The sequence below is a fragment of the Ctenocephalides felis genome, unplaced genomic scaffold (genome assembly GCF_003426905.1).
Source record: "Ctenocephalides felis isolate EL2017-DRISC unplaced genomic scaffold, ASM342690v1 CF-g0.4_SCAFFOLD_01492, whole genome shotgun sequence".
NCBI classification, from domain to species: Eukaryota; Metazoa; Arthropoda; class Insecta; order Siphonaptera; family Pulicidae; genus Ctenocephalides; species Ctenocephalides felis.
In genome coordinates, this window is record NW_020537646.1 from 50,370,186 (window position 1) to 50,395,381 (window position 25,196).

The following is a 25,196-nucleotide window of genomic DNA, read 5'->3' on the forward strand; positions in this document are numbered from 1 at the left end:
ATATGATCAAAATGAAAATGATAAAAAGAAATGAGTGGATTATCAGAACAGGATATTAAACATAATAGAATTTTTTTTTTTTTTTTTGAAAGTTATGGAAAATTTTTTTAAGAAAAGGTTAATGACAAAGTTGAATTAATTACCTGTATGTTTGAATATATGTTAGCACTTTTTCACTAAACAAGATTTTTAACAAAAAATGAAATTGTGAGTTATTTTTCGCCGAATAATTAGATTTTGTAAATCAAAATTACTAAAAGTTTTGTCCTTTTTAAAATTATTATTTGAAAATACAAATAATATTGTTCTCTCGATGTTGTGCGATCGGCTTTTGAAAACAAACTAACTAAATCTGGTGAGTCATGTGTAACACGTGTAAACACTTGAACGAGAACTGTGAGATTGTATGTGTGTGTTTTTATATGTTAGGGTGTGAATACTTAAATTATTGATCTTAAAAGGAAGTCGATATTAATTGTTTGTCAAAAAGTGTAAAAAATTTAAATATGTATCATGTAATAGGTTGTGATCTGATCTAATGTTGACACTGTTAGAAACATTCATAAGAATAAGACAACTTTCCGCGAATAATCTCCTAAAGATGCAACTTTCATAATATAAGATCTTCGGAGTGAAATTAAATGAATGGGCGCTTTCAATAGAGTGTTGTACTAGGGTACTTTTGAAATTTTTTTGTTTGTGGTGGACCACACTTAGTTCATGTTGTCTCATTCTTTTGTGTACATATTGCGAGGTTTGTCCAATATAATGAAAAGCACAGTCATATATATACAGTGGCGGCGCTAGACCATTCGTGGGCGTCGGCGAAATTCGTTTGCGAGGCCCCCTTTTTTGCCAGTTGCAAGTTGACTAGTGGTACATGGCATTATGCCTAAAGGCAAATTGCTGACACTTTTCGTGCCGTAATTTAAATTTTTGAAAAGCTTTTAAAAAATTTGAAAAGTGAAAGAAATTGACTTTTTTTAATTTGAAATATTTTGTTGAAAATTTCGAACTTTTTTTCAAAGCAATCACGTTGCGTTAGCTGCTTAGAGACGAAATATCGAAGCGCGTAAACGGCGCGTTGCAGTCTAACTTAACTCACTATTAATTAAAATCTTTATAAAATATCTGATAATTTGATGTGCATATGCCAAATGGCTTTTGTTGTGCTTTTTTACTGGATTTCCAAAACCGCTAGACTTGCCTTCCTAAAAATGTAATCAGTTTGGCATTTTTTGTCCCGTATATTCGAAACGGCTTATCCTGTTTTGCCAAAAACTAATCAGCACGTCTTCTTACCTTCAATACATGACAAATGTTTTCTGAATTTTTCAAATTGGTTGATCCATGTTCGCGAAATCGTCGACGAAAATTTGCCAAAATGTTCAGAAATCTTTGAAGATATATAAAATTTTTTGTTTTAGATTTTTTTGCGATTACTATAACTGTATATGAAATTTATTTTTAATCAGATAAATACACCAATTGAAATAGACAAAAATTACACAAGTTAAAATAAACAAACTCTTCGGCAAAAATGGTTAGTTCTCCAGCTATTAAAAAAGCACTAAAATTAAATATTTATCGCAAAAAAGTTTCCCTTTGCCCAACCATTTTATTAGTAAATTTTATGTTTTCTCGATCATTATGAATAAAAAATGGTTGGAAATCACCGACTTAATAACTAATTAGACAAAATTTTGCAATCTGCAAGTGATTAATTAGATTTAAAAAATCTATGTTCATACTAATTTGAGTGCACAAATCCGCACATCACATAGTAGGTACACATGGTCTAAAAGCTCGTCCCATTATTCTAAAAGTTAATGAGTTTTTATAATTAATCATTTATCGTAGTTCCATAAAATTTATGTTAGATGATACTAACAAGTTTTTGAAAAAAGATTTTTACAATAAATTACGAAGAAACTGTGCGGTCGATCTTGACGAAAAACAATTCAGGACGATCGCCAACTGAAAACTTTCGATTAGTTTTTGAATTTTTAAAATTGGTTCAAAAATGTCAAAATGTCGTTTTTTTTAAGACGCTTTAATTTTTTGTCGACGACATCAGAGCCGATCAACCGATTTAAAGGATTTAAAAAACATTCGAATTGTGTTGATAAATTGTCAAAGGCAGGTTTAGCGGTTTTGGAGATACAAAAAAAGTTTAAAAGGTTATCAATTTTATTTGAAAGAACTGATCATCCCAATAGAATGTTTAAAAAAATATATTGCTTGTGTTGACGGTGTGAAACAATGATTAGTTTCAAATTAACAGTTTTTGCTATTATCTCATTGTTATTTCTCACTGATAAATTTTTATTGAACATTGATTACTTTTATTCCTCGAATATTTAATTACTGTTTCGATGATTTACATAGTGCTCACATAAGAAATACACAAATATAAACAACCAGAGAATTAGCTTGCGCAAAGTTGTTTAGATTTAATAATCTATAGTGTTGACAGACGATATTAGATAATGTCCATAAAAGATAAAAGAGTAAAATGATAGTGCCTGTGAACCACTAATCACCTTTTTTACTCGCACATCCGTATGAAAATAACTAAATTTTAAATAATTAAAATTTTTCCGGGGCCTCTTGCGAGGCCCCCCCAGGCGCGAGGCCGTCGGCGGCCGCCGACACCGCCGACGCCTCGCGCCGCTACTGTATATATATATATATATATATATATATATATATATACATATATGATAAAATTGTTTCTTGGGCATCTATCCAGTAATTAAAAAACAGTTTTATTGAAAAATGTTTTTATTTAGAGAAATATACGTTTCGGGTCTTGATTTGACCCATCTTCAGTGCATACAAATAAGTTTTAAAAAATAACACAAAAAAACACACAAAATTGCACTAAAAAATTATTAAATTTGAAATAAAAAATTGGTAAGACGTCAAGTTATGAAATTTTTTTTAAAAAATTGTAAAATTAAATAAATAATATATTTTATTATAAAAAAGGTTATTCCAAACGAACATATTGTCAGTTTGGAGACCGTGTACCTTGAAGTATGTTTCTCTAAATAAAAACATTTTTCAATAAAACTGTTTTTTAATTACTGGATGGATGCCCAAGAAACTATTTTGTCATATTATTTCAACATCTGAAGAAAAACCTCTCGCTTTATATATATATATATATATATATATATATATATATATATATATATATATATATATTGCATATATTTGTAGATATTTTATCTTGAAACTTACTCGCTCCTGCATAATTTCTGCCAAGCCTCATGATAGAGAACAGGATTCTGTAATTTCGTTTCGTACTCCAGATCAGTTGCGGAAATATAGTTAACCTGTAGCCGATAGCCAGCTAAAATGGAAGCATGTTGTAAAGCTTTAATAACAGAGGTATATGCATCCTCCAATTTTGTATATTTTCCAACAAGAGCAATATTGACTTCTTTACGAAGTTGATCTACCCGTTTTGCCAGATCTCGCCATTTTTGCATAAATCTACAAAACAAAATCATATCAAAGCTAGTATATACGTCAAAGATCGGGCAATATTAACTTAAAGTTATATACCTATTTGGCCTAGGCAATGGTATATCCAGTCGCAAACGTTCTTTAAAGTAGTTTACAATTCCTTGAGAATCCAATAAAATAGGAACATGATAAATTGACGTTAAATCATGAATGCATATGACCTGCAAAATAAGTTCAATTTTTGTATTAAATAAGAACAGGTTATACATATATAATTTGTTCAGTTCTGTAGTTTGTTATGTTAAAGGGTCTGATCGAGTTTCCATACAGAATTGGCCCCACCCTGGTATTTAAATGTTTTTGATGCCATTTTATAGCTTTTTTCGAAAAAATCCGAAATACCAAATCTCGAATCCGTAGCTCATCATTTGGCCGAGATATCATTGAAAATATGCAGAAGTGGCCCCTTTTTTCAAAGTCATTTTATGTCGCAACTGTAAAAGATATCGACAAACAAATAACGGGATTCTATTCACATCGATGTCGACTATATTGTTAATAATAAATATTGTTGAATAATCATTTGTTAGTTTATGAAAAAGTAAAAACAATTTTTAACTTCCCGAAGGAGAAGTTTATGTTTTCATAAAAAAATCCGATTCTCTAATTTTATGTTTTCTCGTCGTTTCAAGCCATTCTGAATCGAATGAGACCAAATTTGGAAAAAGTATGTGTGTGTGTGTGTATGTGAACAGATTTTTTGCCGTAAATCGACGTTTTCTCAAAAACGGCTGGGCCGATTTCAAAAATTTAAAAGCCATTCTATGTATCTCGACGAGAACTATTGTTTGTCAGTTTTGTGCGACGATCGGCCAAGCCGTTTCTTTATAAATCGCAGAAATGCGAAAAAATTTTCGTCTACGTTTTAGCCCGCAATTCTGAATCGATTTTGAAAATTCAAAAACCGTTTGAAAGATATTAATTGGGAATCGTGCTGATTAGTTTTTGGTAGAGATCGGCCGGGCCGTTTTCTTGTAATAAAGTTTAAAACAAAAAATCGACGATTTTTATGATTATTTTTTGACGGTAGATACCATAGTCTTCTAGATTATACTAAAATATTACGGCCCTAGGACAACTGATTCAGCTTTAAAACTTCGTCAAAGTTTGCAAAAATTGGTATCGTTTTTTTTGGCATTTGTCAAAATTAGACTTTTGATCGACGTTTTCTCAAAAACGCCTGAACCGATTTAAGAAATTTAAAAGCCATTTGATGTATTTCGGTAAGGACTATCATTTGTCAGTTTTGTGCGACGATCTGCCAAGCCGCTTCTTTGCAATTTGAAAAAAAAGTGTTAAACTTTTCGTCCACATTGAAGCTCATCCTACCGAACCGGTTTTAAAAAATCAAAAACTGTTCGAAATATATTAGTTGGGAATGGTACTGATTAATTTTAGGTGAAAATCTACCGAGCCGTTTTCTTGTAATTAACTGTTGAAAAGTGTTGAACTTTTCGTGCACATTTAAGCTCATCCTACCGAACCGATTTTAAAAAATCAAAAACTGTTCGAAAGATATTAGTTGGGAATGGTACTGATTAATTTTAGGTGAAAATCTACCGAGTTTTCTTGTAAAAAAATTTAACCCGATTTCCATGGAACTTTTTTTGGCGATATACATCATGGTCTTATAGAACTTACTGTTATATTACGGCCTTATAACAAGTAGTTTAATTTTAAAAATTCGTCAAACTTTGCTAAAATTATTATCGTTTTTTTTTAAGTAGGATTGATGAAGTATATTATTTACACATTTTTTTTTATTAAGTCGAATATTTACACATATCGGGATGTTCATGTAACTTGCCTCAAGGCTAAATACCAAACCAACTAGTTTGTTTCAAACTTTCCGGTAGTGCGGTTGTTTGGACTAATTTTTAATTAGCATCGTCAGAAAGGATATTAATTTTTCTTACGCTATCCAAAATTTAGTTTTAGTCTATAAGGTAGAACACATTCAAAAGTTGAAATAGACCTGACAATTTGTGTGTGTGTCTGTATAAAATGCACAAATATATTATCTGATTAATATTTTATATAATTATTCCTAAATAAAAGATGAAAAATATACAAAATAAATAAGAATAGTTCAACGGCATTTGATTTTTTTTATGTTTAATAATTTATGTTTAATGATTGTCATATATTATTTATTATTTTTATGACTAACTTAAGGGGTTAGGGGTAATTGGAGGATCAGAAAAATGAGAATTTTCAGTATTTTTTTTACAATTATTAGTTATTAAACTATGTTTTTTTACAAAAATATTAATACGGCATTATTATACAATGTTTTGACTTGAAGTAACAAAAATTTTAGGAAAAAATAATAAATATTCCCAAAGTTATAGCTGTATTTGTTGGCCTTGTTTCAAAAAACGGTCCTGGCGGTGACCATCATAACTCCTTATAGTATAAGAACTAGCAACGTTTTCAAAACAAGCATTTTAGTCAGCATTTGGGCGCTGCTAAATAAGTGCCAGACGCCAATTTATTTATTAATTTTTTTAAAAATTCAAATCATTTTAGTCCGTCTGAAATTTTAGTATTATGTTCATTAAGGGTCAAGAAACATAAAATTAATTTGCCAGACGTTTCTGTGGTTGTTAAGCATGTCTGGCAACAAAAAAAGTTTGGCAATATGATACTAGTAGACAGAGTGAGACAATCGCCAAATACATTGGCGCGAATGAAACAAAAAACTATTATACTCGTAAGAGCGCTATACGTATACTATTTAAAGTTAGTGCATTTTCAATAATATTTTCATAAAACAAATAAAATAAAATTAAATAAAGACTTAATTAGAAAAGAGAATAAAAATTGCATCATATTAGTCAATTTTTTAATTTTACTAGCTCTAAAAAATATGTTAATGATTCTAAAATATTGCTGTTAATATTTTCAAAAATTTGACTCGACAGTGGTTAAGTAACATCGTCAATTTCCTAAGAATATCATATATTTTAAGTTTTGCAATGAGAACTGACAATAATAATAATTTTTGCTATACGCAATTTTTTTTATCGCTTTTAACACATACCTATACTTAATACTGGTAATATTAGTTTTGCTATCTTACCAGTTCAAGCTACCCCTAGAATAGAATCTAAAAATTCTAGTATATATATATACAATATATATTGTACAGCAAACATTCTCCGCTCTTCTTTCTTTCAGCTTCTAGCTGTAAATTGAGCAATGTTTTTTAAAAATCGAAGTGTAATTAATAATTCAAAAATTGAAATGAGATCATTTTAGATCAATAAGTATCACTATATAATGATAGTCATTCGACCTAGGTCTCTTAAATCAAGATTATAATTGGGAATATCGTTTTTTTAACAACGAATAAAAACGTGTATTATACAGATTTATTCGTCTTATGGCTTAATGATACAATAATATAGTAATGTAGCTATAGTTTATCTTCCTTCTCATGTGTTGGTACTAGAAACTGGCACATTTATTCAATACGATAACTGTTTAAGCACTTTGGATGTTATAACACTCCTCGCATTCATTTATACATAATCATTTTGATTAATTCCTTCAAAACAATCAGGTATGCAACCCTCCCACACTGGAACAATAATACTACAATGTGATATATCAAAAGACTCATTAAACTCATCTATCCAAAACAAATCAATGGATTTTTATTTTTCACTCATAATTCACCTTCGATGATGTATTTATAAAAGCTGCATATTATGAGGAATATGAATTTTTTAACTTTCCAGATGGCAACTTGTAAGAAACGGTGATTCTAAAGAAAAATGGTATAAACACAATTTTGCAGAGAAGTTTATAACAAACACATCTGTCTAATGTAGTTACTTGATTTTTCTGATGGTTTTCTGTCTAGTAAAAACTAAAATGATTTGAATTTTTAAAAAAATTAATAAATAAATTGGCGTCTGGCACATATTTAGCAGCGCCCAAAATGTCTGGCAACAAAAATTTGAGTCTGGTGAACCTATTCGAAGTCAAAAAAACGAAAATTGGACTGACTAAAATGCTTTCAAAATTTTGAAATCGCGCTGTACAAATTGGCTGCGCACTAATTAACGCAACCACTTCCAGCTGCCAGACGGCCCATACTCTAACCGAGAGAGCACTAAGGACCACATACCAAAAAACCAGCCTGACTAAAATGCTTGCTCGAAAACGTTGCTACCTCCCGTACTATTAAATTAGAGATACATCTAAAATCAATCAAATACAAAAAATAGTTTTATAAATAGATAATCCTGGACATGATTGAAGGTTTTCTTTTTTTTGCAAAAAATAACAAAATGGCAGCATCAGAAAAAAAAATCTAGATTTTTTGGTAAAAAATTAACAGTTTATTGGTCTTAGAAAATTTAAATTTTTGAAAAAATAAAAATCCTTCGATCAGGCCCGTGTTTATTATGTATTCTAATTCTGTATAAATTTCATTAAAATTTACTAAACGGTTTTTGAGTTACAGTGATCACCGGTTCGAAAAACATAGTTTTGAGAAAAACGCGTTTAAAGTTTCACATTGGATTTACGTACAGAAATTCGAATTATTGAATTACTTAAACCGAGTCATCTATTTCTGCGCCATATAATAGTTTATCAGTCATTGTGCAAGTTTCCAAAATTCCTATTTGCTGTTGCCTACGAAGCATTCTGGCTCCCCGAGTGTTCTCGTTGGCGCACTGATCTGCCACTTTCACACGTGCAGCATCCAATTTTTCAGCATACTAATGGGAATTATATCCACAATTAGGTACTAGGGTATCCATAATCAATAATAATGATTATGTATATGTATTCAGCTATTTGTACGATAGCTGAACTAGTATTCACGATTTTTAGACATATTTTTTACACTAGTTGGTTGAATCTTTTAATGTTTTCTGATTATGGATTCAATCTTGAACTACACATCATGAAAGTAAATTATCATTGCTGAGATCGTTGTAAATCGGTTTAAAAGCTTTTAAAACATCAGGAGGTGACTGAGAATAATCTTGAGTATAAGTATCGAGCTATCCACTTGCGTCAGCGCGCTGTTAGGAGTCTAATAACTCAAAAAGTAATCATCGAGTCAACTTGAAATTTTCAGAAAACATTTTCAAGATATTACACTTAATGAAAATGCAAAAAAATAACAATCGATTTTTCAAAAATTCAAGAACCCCTAACCTCTTAATATACTTGCATTACATTGCTGTGGCATAAATAAAAATCAAATGCCGATGAACCATTCTTATTTATTTTGTATATTTTTCATCTTTTATTTAGGAATAATTATATAAAATATTAATCATATAATATATTTGTGCATTTTAAAACAAATATTAAATTTTAAGATATGAAATTGAAATTGAAATAATTTATTACACACAAACACAAATATATAAAAATAATATATAAATAAAGGGTCTGGGCGCGTTTCCATACAGAATTGGCCCCACCCTGGTATTTAAATTATTTTGATGCCATTTTATAGGTATTTTCGAGAAAATTCGATATACCAAATTTCAAATCCGTAGCTCATCATTTGGCCGAGATATCAGTGAAAACATGTGAAAGTGGCCCCTTTTTTCAAACTCACTTTTTGTCGGAAATATGAGAGATATCGGAAAACTGTTTGCGTCATTCTATTTGTACTGATCTTGTCTATATTATTTATAATGAATAATGTTAAAAAATCGTCATTTACTGGATGAAAACTTGAAAATAAGTTTTTATTTGAAATTTTCGACCAGTACGGTTAATTTGACTACTTTCTAAATAGCATCATTTTAAAGCCTGTATATTTTACTTTTATTATCCAAAATTATATTTAAATCAAAGTGGAACTTTTTATAAAAAGTTGAAAAAACCGAAGGTAGTACACGCAGAACCCGTAGAATATCCGTGTAAGTAGCGTCTCTCAATAGCAAACCAGTGCACATTGCGCTTGGCGCGCATCCGAACATATTCTATATAAAGGTAATACTTATTTAAAAAATAAAACTAGATATATACATTTATGTCTTTTATATTCATATATTTATGTATATAATTATTGTGGTTATATATTTATATACAATGTTTTTTTGTTTTGAAATTATACCTAAAACTTTATTTGCTTTTTATATTTTATATTTTATATTGTTACTGTATATTATTTTATAACGCTAGAAATACATAAATAAATAGTCACTATATTTACCATAGTAATATGGAAGTTAAGTTACGAAGTTATTAAGACACTTTTAATCGTAGTCGCTATCATTGTTAATAGAAACTGTTTAACTTGTTATTAACATTGTTAATAGAAACTTTTTAAACACTTGTTTATTGCAGATTTTGCAATTTTCCGGCATTATTGTTTCTATTAAGTTTATAATTATGAAACTACTAAAATATCCACTAAACCACCAAAGCTCTCACTAAAATAACAACGGATTTGAATCAGAAAAAATCTAAATACAGATTTCACACAGAACACAAAAAACAAACAACTAAAATAAAATAACTGTGAAATCTATGATAGTAATTACCGAAACATTATATTTTCTGATATATTATAAATTCTTGAAGTAACTATACTGGAAGCAGCTTAAACACAAACTGATGCATTTTTTAAAATAAAATTAAGTAACAAAGCTAGAGCATTTCAAATTATTAAGAATTTTTTAAATTATATTCTTCTATCTTTGTATTATTGCAGTATCGATAAAGATATGACAGAGTAAAGAACGTATTTTTATCTCAATATTCCAATTGTTATTCAAAGAATAATTGCATATTTAGTTTTTATTGTGAGTGAATGGTTGAATGCATCATTATTTTGTATACACAAAATATAAATATAAAAGACATAATATTTTTAACAGAAAGAACTACAGTTTTTATTAACAATGATAGCGACTACTATTAAAAGTGTCTTAATAACTTCGTAACTTAACTTCCATATTACTATGGTAAATATAGTGACTATTTATTTATGTATTTCTATCGTTATAAAATAATATACAGTAACAATATAAAATATAAAATATAAAATATAAAAAGCAAATAAAGTTTTAGGTATAATTTCAAAACAAAAAAACATTTTATATAAATATATAACCACAATAATTATATACATAAATATATGAATATAAAAGACATAAATGTATATATCTAGTTTTATTTTTTAAATAAGTATTACCTTTATATAGAATATGTTCGGATGCGCGCCAAGCGCAATGTGCACTGGTTTGCTATTGAGAGACGCTACTTACACGGATATTCTACGGGTTCTGCGTGTACTACCTTCGGTTTTTTCAACTTTTTATAAAAAGTTCCACTTTGATTTAAATATAATTTTGGATAATAAAAGTAAAATATACAGGCTTTAAAATGATGCTATTTAGAAAGTAGTCAAATTAACCGTACTGGTCGAAAATTTCAAATAAAAATTTATTTTTAAGTTTTCATCCAGTAAATGACGATTTTTTAACATTATTCATTATAAATAATATAGACAAGATCAGTACAAATAGAATGACGCAAACAGTTTTCCGATATCTCTCATATTTCCGACAAAAAGTGAGTTTGAAAAAAGGGGCCACTTTCACATGTTTTCACTGATATCTCGGCCAAATGATGAGCTACGGATTTGAAATTTGGTATATCGAATTTTCTCGAAAATACCTATAAAATGGCATCAAAATAATTTAAATACCAGGGTGGGGCCAATTCTGTATGGAAACACGCCCATACCCTTTAATATATAAATAAATAAATATATTTATTTTTCGCATACACAAATATAAAAATATTCCAAATATAAATGTAAAAATATAGTGCTTCACTAAATGTTTTACATAGAAATGTTCAATATACAGAATTTGTTATAAGAAGCTCACTGCGAGCACTCAAGCAGTGCTCTGACTGCTCTGCTCGCCTTTCGAATTAAGAGACGAGTTATGCGGCTGTTCTATGTTTTTTTTTAACTTTTTAATGTGTTCTACTACATGGACTAAAACTAAATTTTGCATGGCATAAGAAAAAATAATAGCCATTCTAACGATGCTAATTAAAAATTAGTCCAAACAACCGCACTACCCAAAAATTTGGAAGAAAAAATTGTTTTGACTTTTTCATAAACTAACGAATGATTATTTAACAATATTTATTATTAACAATATAGTCCAAACCAATTGTGAATAGAATCATGTTATTTGTTTGTCGATATCTTTTACAGTTACGACAAAAAACGACTTTGAAAAAAGGGGCCACTTTCGCATATTTTCAATGATATCTCGGCCAAATGATGAGCTACGGATTCGAGATTTGGTATTTCGGATGTTTTCGAAAAAGGCTATAAAATGGCATCAAAAACATTTAAATACCAGGGTGGGGCCAATTCTGTATGGAAACTCGATCAGACCCTTTAGGTTCTTAAGTCATATAACATAAATAAAAATAATATAATCTAGAAAATGTTTTATAAATACTAGGCTTGCACCGAATATTCGGTTACTATTCGCCCTACTCGTCACCTTTGTTAATATTAGGCCCCCCCCATACCGAATAGTTAAAATCAAAGGCACCGCCGCCGCTCAGCGACCGTGTTGTTGGTGTTTTATCTTTTATGCGATGGATCTATATTTGGATCTCTTTAGTTTACATAATCTTATATATAAAAATGGAGCTCTCTTTCAAATGTCTAAGTAAAACTCGAAAACGGCTAAACCGATTTGACCAGTCTTAGTCTTGAAAAATTCGTGCCAATCCACAGAAAGTCCAAAAGGTGAGAAATTATTTCAAATTCGCGTAGAAACTTACATTTTAATTTGAAAATTTTTGTTGAAGCGTAATGTAAATAAAACAATGGACGGTGGCTAATACGTGAAATGTCAAACGTTTTTGATAGATGATGTTCGATTATGTTTAATAGGATGTTTTACGTGAATATTATTTAATTATGATTAAATTGTAGCAAGTAGTTTTGTTTGTAGTTTTATTTATATACAGAAACGTTAGTAAACGGGCCGCAAGTGTTACTAGAAACTAAAAATATCAACTTTTTTTGAAATGTTAATATGAAAATGCACTTTTTGGCATATTTTTCTCGAACACGGTGCTCTGAAAGATCTCATTTGTATAATTATATACTCATTGGTATTTATAAAACATTTTCTAGGTTTATGTTATTTAAATTCAGAACCTAAATATGGTATCGATTAAATGGACATCTTGTCGAATACCATTTTCCCAGTTATAATTTCCCAGAGTTTATCGAAGAATAGATAGTACTACCGATGTGTCAAAAATCAGTAAAGTTAAGCATTGTTTAACAACAATATTGAAAGTAGAGGAAAAATGATGTATAACCAGCTATAACCTTGATTTGAAAACGGTAATCTTTGAAATGGGGGAGATAAACAGTAATCTTTGAAAATTCATAAGTATTTTCTTCCGTTGGTAGTTTTTTAACATTAGTTAAAAATGTAATTATTTTGTAAAATACCTTTAAAATTATAATAAGGCTTTGAACCTATCTGCTACCTGCCCGTTTCAAGTTACCCCTTCTATAGGATAAAAAGGTCTAGATAACACATTTTTGAAAGACATAAAAAAGCACATTTCTGCAATGATGAACTAGAAAGCAGTTTACTGAACGTGGTCAGATAATTGTTCGTTTGGTATGTGTTATTTGTTGTGATATAATTGTTATGGTTTTCACAATATAGTTTATATTTGCCCAAAGTCAAATTGGACCTTTGTACCTCGCCCTGCTCTACATATATACTTTTTATTAAATTTACTTTAATTCATCGAATGTTACTTTAAACTTTCCAAAAAGCAGGTCAAAGTAGAAATAATTAATTCATTTTCTATCTCTTCTTTATAAGCTCAGTAGCTTATAAATTCTTTATAAGCTCAGTAGTATTACTTACAATTATACATAAAATTCAGAATCCAAAAAGAATCTGAAAAACTTGAAACGTAATCAATAAGTCGAAAGACCAAATAAGACTATGATTGGATTATACCATGTTTTCTATAGAAAGTGTATAAATCTTTCAGTTTGATTGTATTGACAAAATATAGACAAACTAATGGGGTTTATTGTTTTTATAATACCTAATTGTATACAGCATTCAAACAACACAACATCCTTATGCACTTAAAGTATTAATATTTTTGATTCTCTAGAAATGGTTTAGGATATACCTTATTCAGCAAAACATCGATTGCCAGGTCAGCTAGTAAGATTTAAAAAAATGATTTCGTTATTGTATATATATATATATATATATATATATATATATATATATATAGAAATAGTTCTTGAGGGCGATACATCAAACAAAGAAAAGCCAAAGATTTATAAAATATATATATATATATATATATATATATATATATATATGCCTCGGTACTCGCAAAGTACAGAAGTCGTGGCAGAAATTACATAATTCTACTTACATTTTTGTTCAATAAAACTATCATTTTTCTATTTACATCATACAAAAAATTATAAAAAATGCATAGTGTTGACAGTGTCTTTTGTGCAGGTTCTGACTAGTTTCACCTATGTAGACGCAATTGTGTTATTACAATACCCGTGGAGAAAACTCTTCAATAAAAATAATATTAGAGTAGTTTGTACTTCCAAAAACACCTTTTCAACTCTTTTTACAAAATTAAAATCAAAATTTAACCCAAGAATCTTAAGTAATCTAGTTTATAAGCTTAATTGTCTAGATTGTAATTGCGTCTACATAGGTGAAACTAGTCAGAACCTGCACAAAAGAACATCTCAATACAAAAACAATTCTAAAAATAAAAATCAGTATAAAACACAATTAACAGATCATATTAATCAGCCCAAACATAACATTGATTTTTCCAATCCCACGATCCTACATTTCGAAAATAATTTATTTAAAAGACGATTTAGCGAAGGATGCTTAATATCTTTACACAAGGATACAGCCATAAATCTAAGAACTGACAACAATTCGCTTTGCAACGACTATAAAATAACCCTAGACTATTTTCAAAAACATCATCATATCTGAATGAAGCGTGTATTTTTATTATTTTATTATTTTACAAAAAACATATGTTTGCCGGTCTTTTTTTACACTATCGCAAAAATTGTAAACACAATTCATTCAGTTTTTAGACGTTAGTCAAATTGTACACACTAGAATGTAAGAAAGAAAAATTGTCAAAAAAATTAATTAGTTTAAATGTTCCAATTATTAATAGCCTGGTTTATCACAGTGTAATAGTGTAGTGTATTTTTAACTTCCCGTAGGGTAAGTTATAGTAATCGCAAAAAAATCGAAAATGAAAATTTTTATATATCTTTACGTTTCAGAGGTTTCTGAATATTTTGGCATACCTTAAAAAAAAAGGATGTATATGTGTGTGTGTGTGTGTGTGTGCGTAGTATGTATGTGTGTGCGGATACAAATTTTCGTCGACGATTTCGGGAACACGGATGAAGCAATTTGAATAATTTAACAAACATTCGATCCGTATTGATAAGGAGACGTGCTGACTAGTTTTTGGCGGAGGTAGGTCTAGCCGTTCCGAAGATATGGGGCAAAAAGTGGCAAAAATGGTACCTCAGTTTTTAATAGAACGGAGCGTCCGATTTTAATAATTCAAAAAACATTTTACTTGTATTGACAAGATGAAGATTTGATCAAATTTTTATAAGGGCAGGTTTAGCGGTTTCGGAGATATAACGAAAAAAGTAAAAAAAAATGCTATTTGGCGGTCAAAAATGATCGTTAGACATATGCACATCAAATTATCAGATAGTTTATAGAGATTTTAACAATAAGTATAAATTTTGTTTATATTCCTATAGATTCCGTACCAATGTTTACCCGTTAGACAGCGACGCGGCGCTTTATATTTTGTCTCTATGCGTTTAAAGCAGTACGATTGCTTTGAAAAAAAGTTCAGATCTTCCAACATATGTCAAAATAAATAAAACATTTTTTTTTCAAAAAAAAAATTAAAAAAAAAAAATTTAAATTTTTTTTTTTCAATTTTTTTTTCAAAAAAAGTAATTTTTTGTCAAATTTATAGTTTCTCAAAAATCTTATTTTTTCGAAGTAATTTTTTTTCAAAAATGTTAATCGTTTTTAAAAAAAATAATAATTTTTGGTACGGCAAGTTCCAGCAATTTGCCTTAAGGCACGATGCCCTAATTGCCTTAAGACAGAATTCCACTTACAGCTAGTTGTATAATTAATTTCAGTAAGTACTTATATATAAGTTATAACTTTATATTATTTTCCTCCTACATCATATAAAATCTTTTAGTTTTCCACTGAATGACGGTCTCGATGAAGACCGAAACGTATGGATAAATAAAGTATTTCAAAACTACTTTAGTTTTTTTTTTCTTGGTGTTACTGCCCGATTCTAAATAACTCATCAAAATATATATATCAACACCAAACTCACATATTTCAATATATATATATATATATATATATATATATATATATATATATATATATATATATATATATATATATGATTTAGTAGTTAATTTTGATGTTGAAATATATGAATGAGTTCTCGAGGGCGATACATCAAACAAAGAAAAGCCAAAGATTTATAAAATAATCTTTATTTCCAAATGTTTCGACATTCAATTTAATGTCATCATCAGTGGATATTATGTTGGTTGGTTACATATAGAGAAGTGTACACAGCACTAGAGATTGGCACTAACATTTATACAACTAACTTGTCAACACTATGCATTTTTTATAATTTTTTGTATGATGTAAACAGAAAAATGATAGTTTTATTGAACAAAAATGTAAGTAAAGTAGAATTATGTAATTTCTGCCACGACTTCTGTACTTTGCGAGTACCGAGGCATATATATATATATTTTATAAATCTTTGGCTTTTCTTTGTTTGATGTATCGCCCTCAAGAACTCATTCATATATTTCAACATCAAAATTAACTACTAAATCATATATATATATATATATATATATATATATATATATATATATATATATATATATATATATATATATATATATATATATGAAATATGTGAGTTTGGTGTTGATATATATATTTTGATGAGTTATTTAGAATCGGGCAGTAACACCAAGAAAAAAAAAACTAAAGTAGTTTTGAAATACTTTATTTATCCATACGTTTCGGTCTTCATCGAGACCGTCATTCAGTGGAAAACTAAAAGATTTTATATGATGTAGGAGGAAAATAATATAAAGTTATAACTTATATATAAGTACTTACTGAAATTAATTATACAACTAGCTGTAAGTGGAATTCTGTCTTAAGGCAATTAGGGCATCGTGCCTTAAGGCAAATTGCTGGAACTTGCCGTACCAAAAATTATTATTTTTTTTAAAAACGATTAACATTTTTGAAAAAAAATTACTTCGAAAAAATAAGATTTTTGAGAAACTATAAATTTGACAAAAAATTACTTTTTTTTGAAAAAAAAATTGAAAAAAAAAATTTAAATTTTTTTTTTTTAATTTTTTTTTTGAAAAAAAAATGTTTTATTTATTTTGACATATGTTGGAAGATCTGAACTTTTTTTCAAAGCAATCGTACTGCTTTAAACGCATAGAGACAAAATATAAAGCGCCGCGTCGCTGTCTAACGGGTAAACATTGGTACGGAATCTATAGGAATATAAACAAAATTTATACTTATTGTTAAAATCTCTATAAACTATCTGATAATTTGATGTGCATATGTCTAACGATCATTTTTGACCGCCAAATAGCATTTTTTTTTACTTTTTTCGTTATATCTCCGAAACCGCTAAACCTGCCCTTATAAAAATTTGATCAAATCTTCATCTTGTCAATACAAGTAAAATGTTTTTTGAATTATTAAAATCGGACGCTCTGTTCTATTAAAAACTGAGGTACCATTTTTGCCACTTTTTGCCCCATATCTTCGGAACGGCTAGACCTACCTCCGCCAAAAACTAGTCAGCACGTCTCCTTATCAATACGGATCGAATGTTTGTTAAATTATTCAAATTGCTTCATCCGTGTTCCCGAAATCGTCGACGAAAATTTGTATCCGCACACACATACATACTACGCACACACACACACACACACACACATATACATCCTTTTTTTCTAAGGTATGCCAAAATATTCAGAAACCTCTGAAACGTAAAGATATATAAAAATTTTCATTTTCGATTTTTTTGCGATTACTATAACTTACCCTACGGGAAGTTAAAAATACACTACACTATTACACTGTGATAAACCAGGCTATTAATAATTGGAACATTTAAACTAATTAATTTTTTTGACAATTTTTCTTTCTTACATTCTAGTGTGTACAATTTGACTAACGTCTAAAAACTGAATGAATTGTGTTTACAATTTTTGCGATAGTGTAAAAAAAGACCGGCAAACATATGTTTTTTGTAAAATAATAAAATAATAAAAATACACGCTTCATTCAGATATGATGATGTTTTTGAAAATAGTCTAGGGTTATTTTATAGTCGTTGCAAAGCGAATTGTTGTCAGTTCTTAGATTTATGGCTGTATCCTTGTGTAAAGATATTAAGCATCCTTCGCTAAATCGTCTTTTAAATAAATTATTTTCGAAATGTAGGATCGTGGGATTGGAAAAATCAATGTTATGTTTGGGCTGATTAATATGATCTGTTAATTGTGTTTTATACTGATTTTTATTTTTAGAATTGTTTTTGTATTGAGATGTTCTTTTGTGCAGGTTCTGACTAGTTTCACCTAAGTACTTATATATAAGTTATAACTATATTATTTTCCTCCTACATCATATAAAATCTTTTAGTTTTCCACTGAATGACGGTCTCGATGAAGACCGAAACGTATGGATAAATAAAGTATTTCAAAACTACTTTAGATTTTTTTCTTTACTTGGTGTTACTGCCCGATTCTAAATAACTCATCAATATATATATATATATATATATATATATATATATATATATATATATATATATATATTTTAAATTTTATCGACTTTTGAGCTTATAAACACGTCAAGAATTCTTTCTTGAATGTTTATGTTATTTAATATCGATCAATCAATACAAATAATATTTTTAATTATTTTTCTTTGATTAGTCTTTCTAATATATAACAAATAATATTGAGTTTATAAAAAGAAAATTAAATCTTTTTGAAAGAAACGATTGAAAATATATTTATATATATGTAAAGAATCTTTTTTTCCATGATTTTATCATTTTTTCCCTATCTCTATGGTATTCGGCCGAATTCGGGATTTACCTATCCCTTGAATCCCCATGGTATTCAAGTATTCGTTATTCGGCCGAATAGTAAAAATGTTGACAATTATTCTAAATAACAAAGAGTTGTAAGTTTAGGCATAAAACGTGAATAAACATGTAGCGCGTTAATAATATAACAACTACTGATAGTAATTACATCCATACAAACGAGTTTAGGTGCCAAAAACCTGTCGAATAGTTGCCAAAAATTCGATATTAGGCATTACGCCAAATATACTGTTACAAGCCTAATAAATACCAATAAGTATAAAATTATACAATTGAGTTCTTTCAGAGCACCGAGTTTGAGAAAAATATGATTTACAAAAAAAGAGTGCGCCAAAAGTGCATTTTCGTATTAACATTTCAAAAAAGTTAATATTTTGAGTTTCTAATAACACTTGCGGCCCGTTTAAAAACAACTTACTACATTTAATTAATATTCATCTAAAACATCAAATTAAATGTAATTAAATATTTAAAATATGGAAACCCAAATTAGCTTTATGTGTTATCCGTTACAAGTCGTTCGATATACTGTCTTCTGCCACACCAACGATCGTCGGTGTCCGAATTCTCTAACCACTTAAAAACCACTTGAAATTGAATAGTCACGCAATCAGATAGGAAAGGAAGGATTAGGGTCCAGTTGAAAAATAGATGTCGTTAGGAGATAAAATATTCTATGAATGAGACGGTTTGTTTATAAAATTTGTTTTAAATTGTTATAATTAAAAATATATGTACATATATATATATATATATATATATATATATATATATATATATTTGTATGATTCTGAATTTGATGTTGACATATGTATTAACAAAGTCTAATAATCGGGCATAACATCAATAAAAAACATGAATTTCTTTCAAAAATTTATTTTAAATCCATACGTTCCGGCTATAATCCTAGCCTTCATTCAGTGGAAACTAAAAATAAAATTAAAAACTAAAACAATTGAATTGGAGTGAAAAGAAAAAAATAAAATAGTAATTAGTACTTACAATTAGTTGATCTTAGTGTTAAATTGGAAAATTTTAATAATCCATGGTATTAGGATATGGTAATGCACTACACTATGTATTATAAACATTAACTTGAAATTACACAATATTTTCACAAAATACTGATTTGAAAAAATCACAAATGAATAGTGTGTTATTCGTAGACTGGTTGAAGATGTAATGGAGAAAGTCATTTTTTAAAAAATATTTTTACCAAGATTCTGCACATGTGTGGAACGAACTGTAAAACCTTTGCGCGAACGCTTTTATTGTTTTGTAAGAAATTTGGAAATGTTATCTAAATAGAAGAGATTTGTGTCGCACAGCGTGTTGAGTTCATTCCGTTTATTTATTGTCTTATTGTTATAAATAGTTAAAAAAGATCCCTCTATAATTCTTCGTTTAAATAAATTTTGTTCAAATTGTAGTATAGTCGGATTAGAAAAGTCCATATTGTGTTTTAAAGTGTATATATGGTCTGCAAGAACAGTTTTGAATTGTTTGGGGTTTTTTGAATTGTTTTTATGTTGTTGTAACCGTTTATTGAGGTTCTGGCTAGTTTCTCCTATGTAAATTAAATTACAGTCTAAACAATTTATTTGATAGACGAGATTTCTGAGTCGTTCGATATTAAATGGGGTTTTTGTTTTTGTAAAAATAGTGCTAGTAGTTGTACTAAAATTGGTTACAAGTCGAAGTCCAGATTTATACAAAAGTTTTTTCCAAGGAACATACAATTCCATTTTATTCAAAAGGTACGTTCGTCTGTTACTAGTTACGGAATTTATAAGTTTTAGGGGATAAGAGTTATCTGTTAAAATTTTTGTAATTAATTTGATGTTGTTGTCCTAATTACTTTTCTTATCATCCACTCAAAATGAAAATAGGTACTATAATAAATCTAACGGACCACGCAATACTTCTATCGGACAAAACATTTTGGGACAACAACATCAAATTAATTACAAAAATTCTAACAGATAACTCTTATCCCCTAAAACTTATAAATTCCGTAACTAGTAACAGACGAACGTACCTTTTGAATAAAATGGACAATTGCACAGTACCTAACGATTTACCTGACTCAGAAACTCATTCTGGTGTAATATGTTTGCCATACATTAAAGAATTGTATGTTCCTTGGAAAAAACTTTTTTATAAATCTGGACTTCGACTTGTAACCAATTTTAGTACAACTACTAGCACTATTTTTACAAAAACAAAAACCCCATTTAATATCGAACGACTCAGAAATCTCGTCTATCAAATAAATTGTTTAGACCGTAATTTAATTTACATAGGAGAAACTAGCCAGAACCTCCATAAACGGTTACAACAACATAAAAACAATTCAAAAAACCCCAAACAATTCAAAACTGTTCTTGCAGACCATATATACACTTTAAAACACAATATGGACTTTTCTAATCCGACTATACTACAATTTGAACAAAATTTATTTAAACGAAGAATTATAGAGGGATCTTTTTTAACTATTTATAACAATAAGACAATAAATAAACGGAATGAACTCAACACGCTGTGCGACACAAATCTCTTCTATTTAGATAACATTTCCAAATTTCTTACAAAACAATAAAAGCGTTCGCGCAAAGGTTTTACAATTCGTTCCACACATGTGCAGAATCTTGGTAAAAATATTTTTTAAAAAATGACTTTCTCCATTACATCTTCAACCAGTCTACGAATAACACACTATTCATTTGTGATTTTTTCAAATCAGTATTTTGTGAAAATATTGTGTAATTTCAAGTTAATGTTTATAATACATAGTGTAGTGCATTACCATATCCTAATACCATGGATTATTAAAATTTTCCAATTTAACACTAAGATCAACTAATTGTAAGTACTAATTACTATTTTATTTTTTTCTTTTCACTCCAATTCAATTGTTTTAGTTTTTAATTTTATTTTTAGTTTCCACTGAATGAAGGCTAGGATTATAGCCGAAACGTATGGATTTAAAATAAATTTTTGAAAGAAATTCATGTTTTTTATTGATGTTATGCCCGATTATTAGACTTTGTTAATACATATGTCAACATCAAATTCAGAATCATACAAAATATTTTTCCTGGGCTGAAAAAAGGATTCATTACTCTCAGTACTTTATACAAGATAAAATACTAAAATTCCAACTACACAATTATTATCCATGGAACCACTACGTCATTATAATAGGAAAATGGTCACTCTACAGCACAACAATTGGAGATTACAAGGAAAGCAAAATCATTTTGCAGATCACAACCTGTCATTTTTTGAATTTATTAGGCGCAATTACGGGTTTTACATTTTTTCACAATTTAAAAAAATTTCTAAGCTCAATTCTAAACTTATCATAAATTTCAACAAACAAGTGTTCTTATTAAGATGTCGCGAAGAAAAAATTGTTCCTAAATTTTACGAAATAGACATTAAAAAATTCCAATTCATTAGTAATAATTCCCAATACAATAGTTTACAAAAAGTTAGTTTAAAATACATTACACTCACAATTAACAGGTGTATCAAAAATATTTGTAATTTTAGAAACACGATTGAAAAAATCACAAATTGGTTGTGTCGCACAGTAGAAATTGATATTTTTGAAAACTTTTTATATTTAGAAACAATTAGAAACAACAAACAGTTCAATAGTTTGAAACTTTCGTATACTAACAAATTTAATAAACTATTACAAAATAAATTAGAAAAAAACAAAATAATTTTAGATAAAAATATTATTGATAAATGGTTAAAAAATTATTCTTCTATCGACATACCAGACAGACTATTGTACATATTCGCTTTAGGACCCAATTTTTCAGTTCCTCCTACTTGTCGTAATTTTAACTTTATTAAATTGCTTAGTAATTTAGAATATGGATTACAACAAATTAAAGATCCGAAAACTAAAATTCACACTAGAAATCTTTTTTGTAAAAAATTCATCCAACATATTAATTCCTTTAATACTAAAAATACAACTTACCATAATATTCTTAGAGACCTTAAAGCATGCAAAATATTTCTCAAAAATCATCCGGATATAGTGGTCACTAAAGCGGATAAAGGCAACATCACTGTTATCATAGATAAACAAGACTATATAAATAAAATATCTGAATTATTACTTGACACTAATACTTACAAAATTACCAATAACGATCCAACTGACTACATAAACCGCACGTGCCATAAATTTTTAGACAAACTTACAACAAACAAACAACTAACAAAAGAGATAACTTCTGACCTGAAAAATTTACACCCATATTTTCCCAGACTTTATGGCCTTCCCAAAGTCCACAAAAATAATTTACCTTTTAGACCAATAGTTTCCGACATTAATACTCCCCTATATAAACTCTCAAAATACATAAGTAACATTTTAACTACAATAACAAAACAATCACCACACTACATAAAAAATTCTTATGAACTCGTTACTGACTTAAAACACAAGATAAATTATATACCAGACAACTACAAACTAATTAGCTTAGACGTAGTCTCACTTTTTACTAATGTACCCCTAGACCTTATTTTAGACGCAATAACAATCCGATGGAATGAAATTTCCCCGTTGACTTCTTTATCTTTACACTGGTTCAGGGAAACTGTCAAGTTCATTGTCTCTAACACTTATTTTGAATTCAATGGCTCTTTCTATTATCAAATTTTTGGGGCGCCAATGGGGTCCCCAGCAAGTCCATCTCTAGCAGAAATATCCTTACAACTCCTTGAAAATACAATTTTTAAAAATTACAATAAACATATTTTTTATTACCGTTATGTAGAAGACATTATCACTTGTATCCCTAGTGATGATGTCACTATGATAATTGATCAATTTAATAACGTCAATAAAAAATTAAAATTTACAGTGGAATTGGAGACAATGAACTCGATAAGTTTCTTAGACATAAAACTTATACGTACTACAGATAACAAACTAATAACAAATTGGTATCAAAAACCAACTAATTCCGGACGCTACCTTAATTACTTTTCTTATCATCCACTCAAAATGAAAATAGGTACTATAATAAATCTAACGGACCACGCAATACTTCTATCGGACAAAACATTTTGGGACAACAACATCAAATTAATTACAAAAATTTTAACAGATAACTCTTATCCCCTAAAAATTATAAATTCCGTAACTAGTAACAGACGAACGTACCTTTTGAATAAAATGGACAATTGCACAGTACCTAACGATTTACCTGACTCAGAAACTCATTCTGGTGTAATATGTTTGCCATACATTAAAGAATTGTATGTTCCTTGGAAAAAACTTGTTTATAAATCTGGACTTCGACTTGTAACCAATTTTAGTACAACTACTAGCACTATTTTTACAAAAACAAAAACCCCATTTAATATCGAACGACTCAGAAATCTCGTCTATCAAATAAATTGTTTAGACTGTAATTTAATTTACATAGGAGAAACTAGCCAGAACCTCAATAAACGGTTACAACAACATAAAAACAATTCAAAAAACCCCAAACAATTCAAAACTGTTCTTGCAGACCATATATACACTTTAAAACACAATATGGACTTTTCTAATCCGACTATACTACAATTTGAACAAAATTTATTTAAACGAAGAATTATAGAGGGATCTTTTTTTAACTATTTATAACAATAAGACAATAAATAAACGGAATGAACTCAACACGCTGTGCGACACAAATCTCTTCTATTTAGATAACATTTCCAAATTTCTTACAAAACAATAAAAGCGTTCGCGCAAAGGTTTTACAATTCGTTCCACACATGTGCAGAATCTTGGTAAAAATATTTTTTAAAAAATGACTTTCTCCATTACATCTTCAACCAGTCTACGAATAACACACTATTCATTTGTGATTTTTTCAAATCAGTATTTTGTGAAAATATTGTGTAATTTCAAGTTAATGTTTATAATACATAGTGTAGTGCATTACCATATCCTAATACCATGGATTATTAAAATTTTCCAATTTAACACTAAGATCAACTAATTGTAAATACTAATTACTATTTTATTTTTTTCTTTTCACTCCAATTCAATTGTTTTAGTTTTTAATTAACTTCCCGTAGGGTAAGTTATAGTAATCGTCCAAAAATCGAAATCAAAAATTTTTACATTTCTCGACGTTTTGAAGGTTTCTGAACATTTTGGCATACTTCAGAAAAAATGGATGTGTGTGTGTGTGTGTGTGTGTGTGTGTGTTTTGTATGTCCGCTTTTTTTCGTCCACGTTTTCGGGCGCACGGATCAACCGATTTGAATGGTTTAAAAAACATTCGATTCCTATTGATAGGGAGATGTGCTGATTAGTTTTTGGCAAAGGC

General features: G+C 28.8%; 1 protein-coding gene across 1 annotated transcript in view; it reads right to left on the reverse strand.

The window, feature by feature from the left end:
* Positions 1-25,196, reverse strand: part of LOC113369926 (CTP synthase) — a 181,320-nt gene that overhangs the window by 107,251 nt on the left and 48,873 nt on the right. Inside the window, exons 5-6 of the mRNA XM_026610548.1 lie at positions 3,574-3,695; positions 3,247-3,501 (exon numbers count right to left, since the gene is read on the reverse strand). Coding sequence (XP_026466333.1) covers positions 3,247-3,501; positions 3,574-3,695 — 377 coding nt within the window. The remainder of the gene's footprint in view (positions 1-3,246; positions 3,502-3,573; positions 3,696-25,196) is intronic.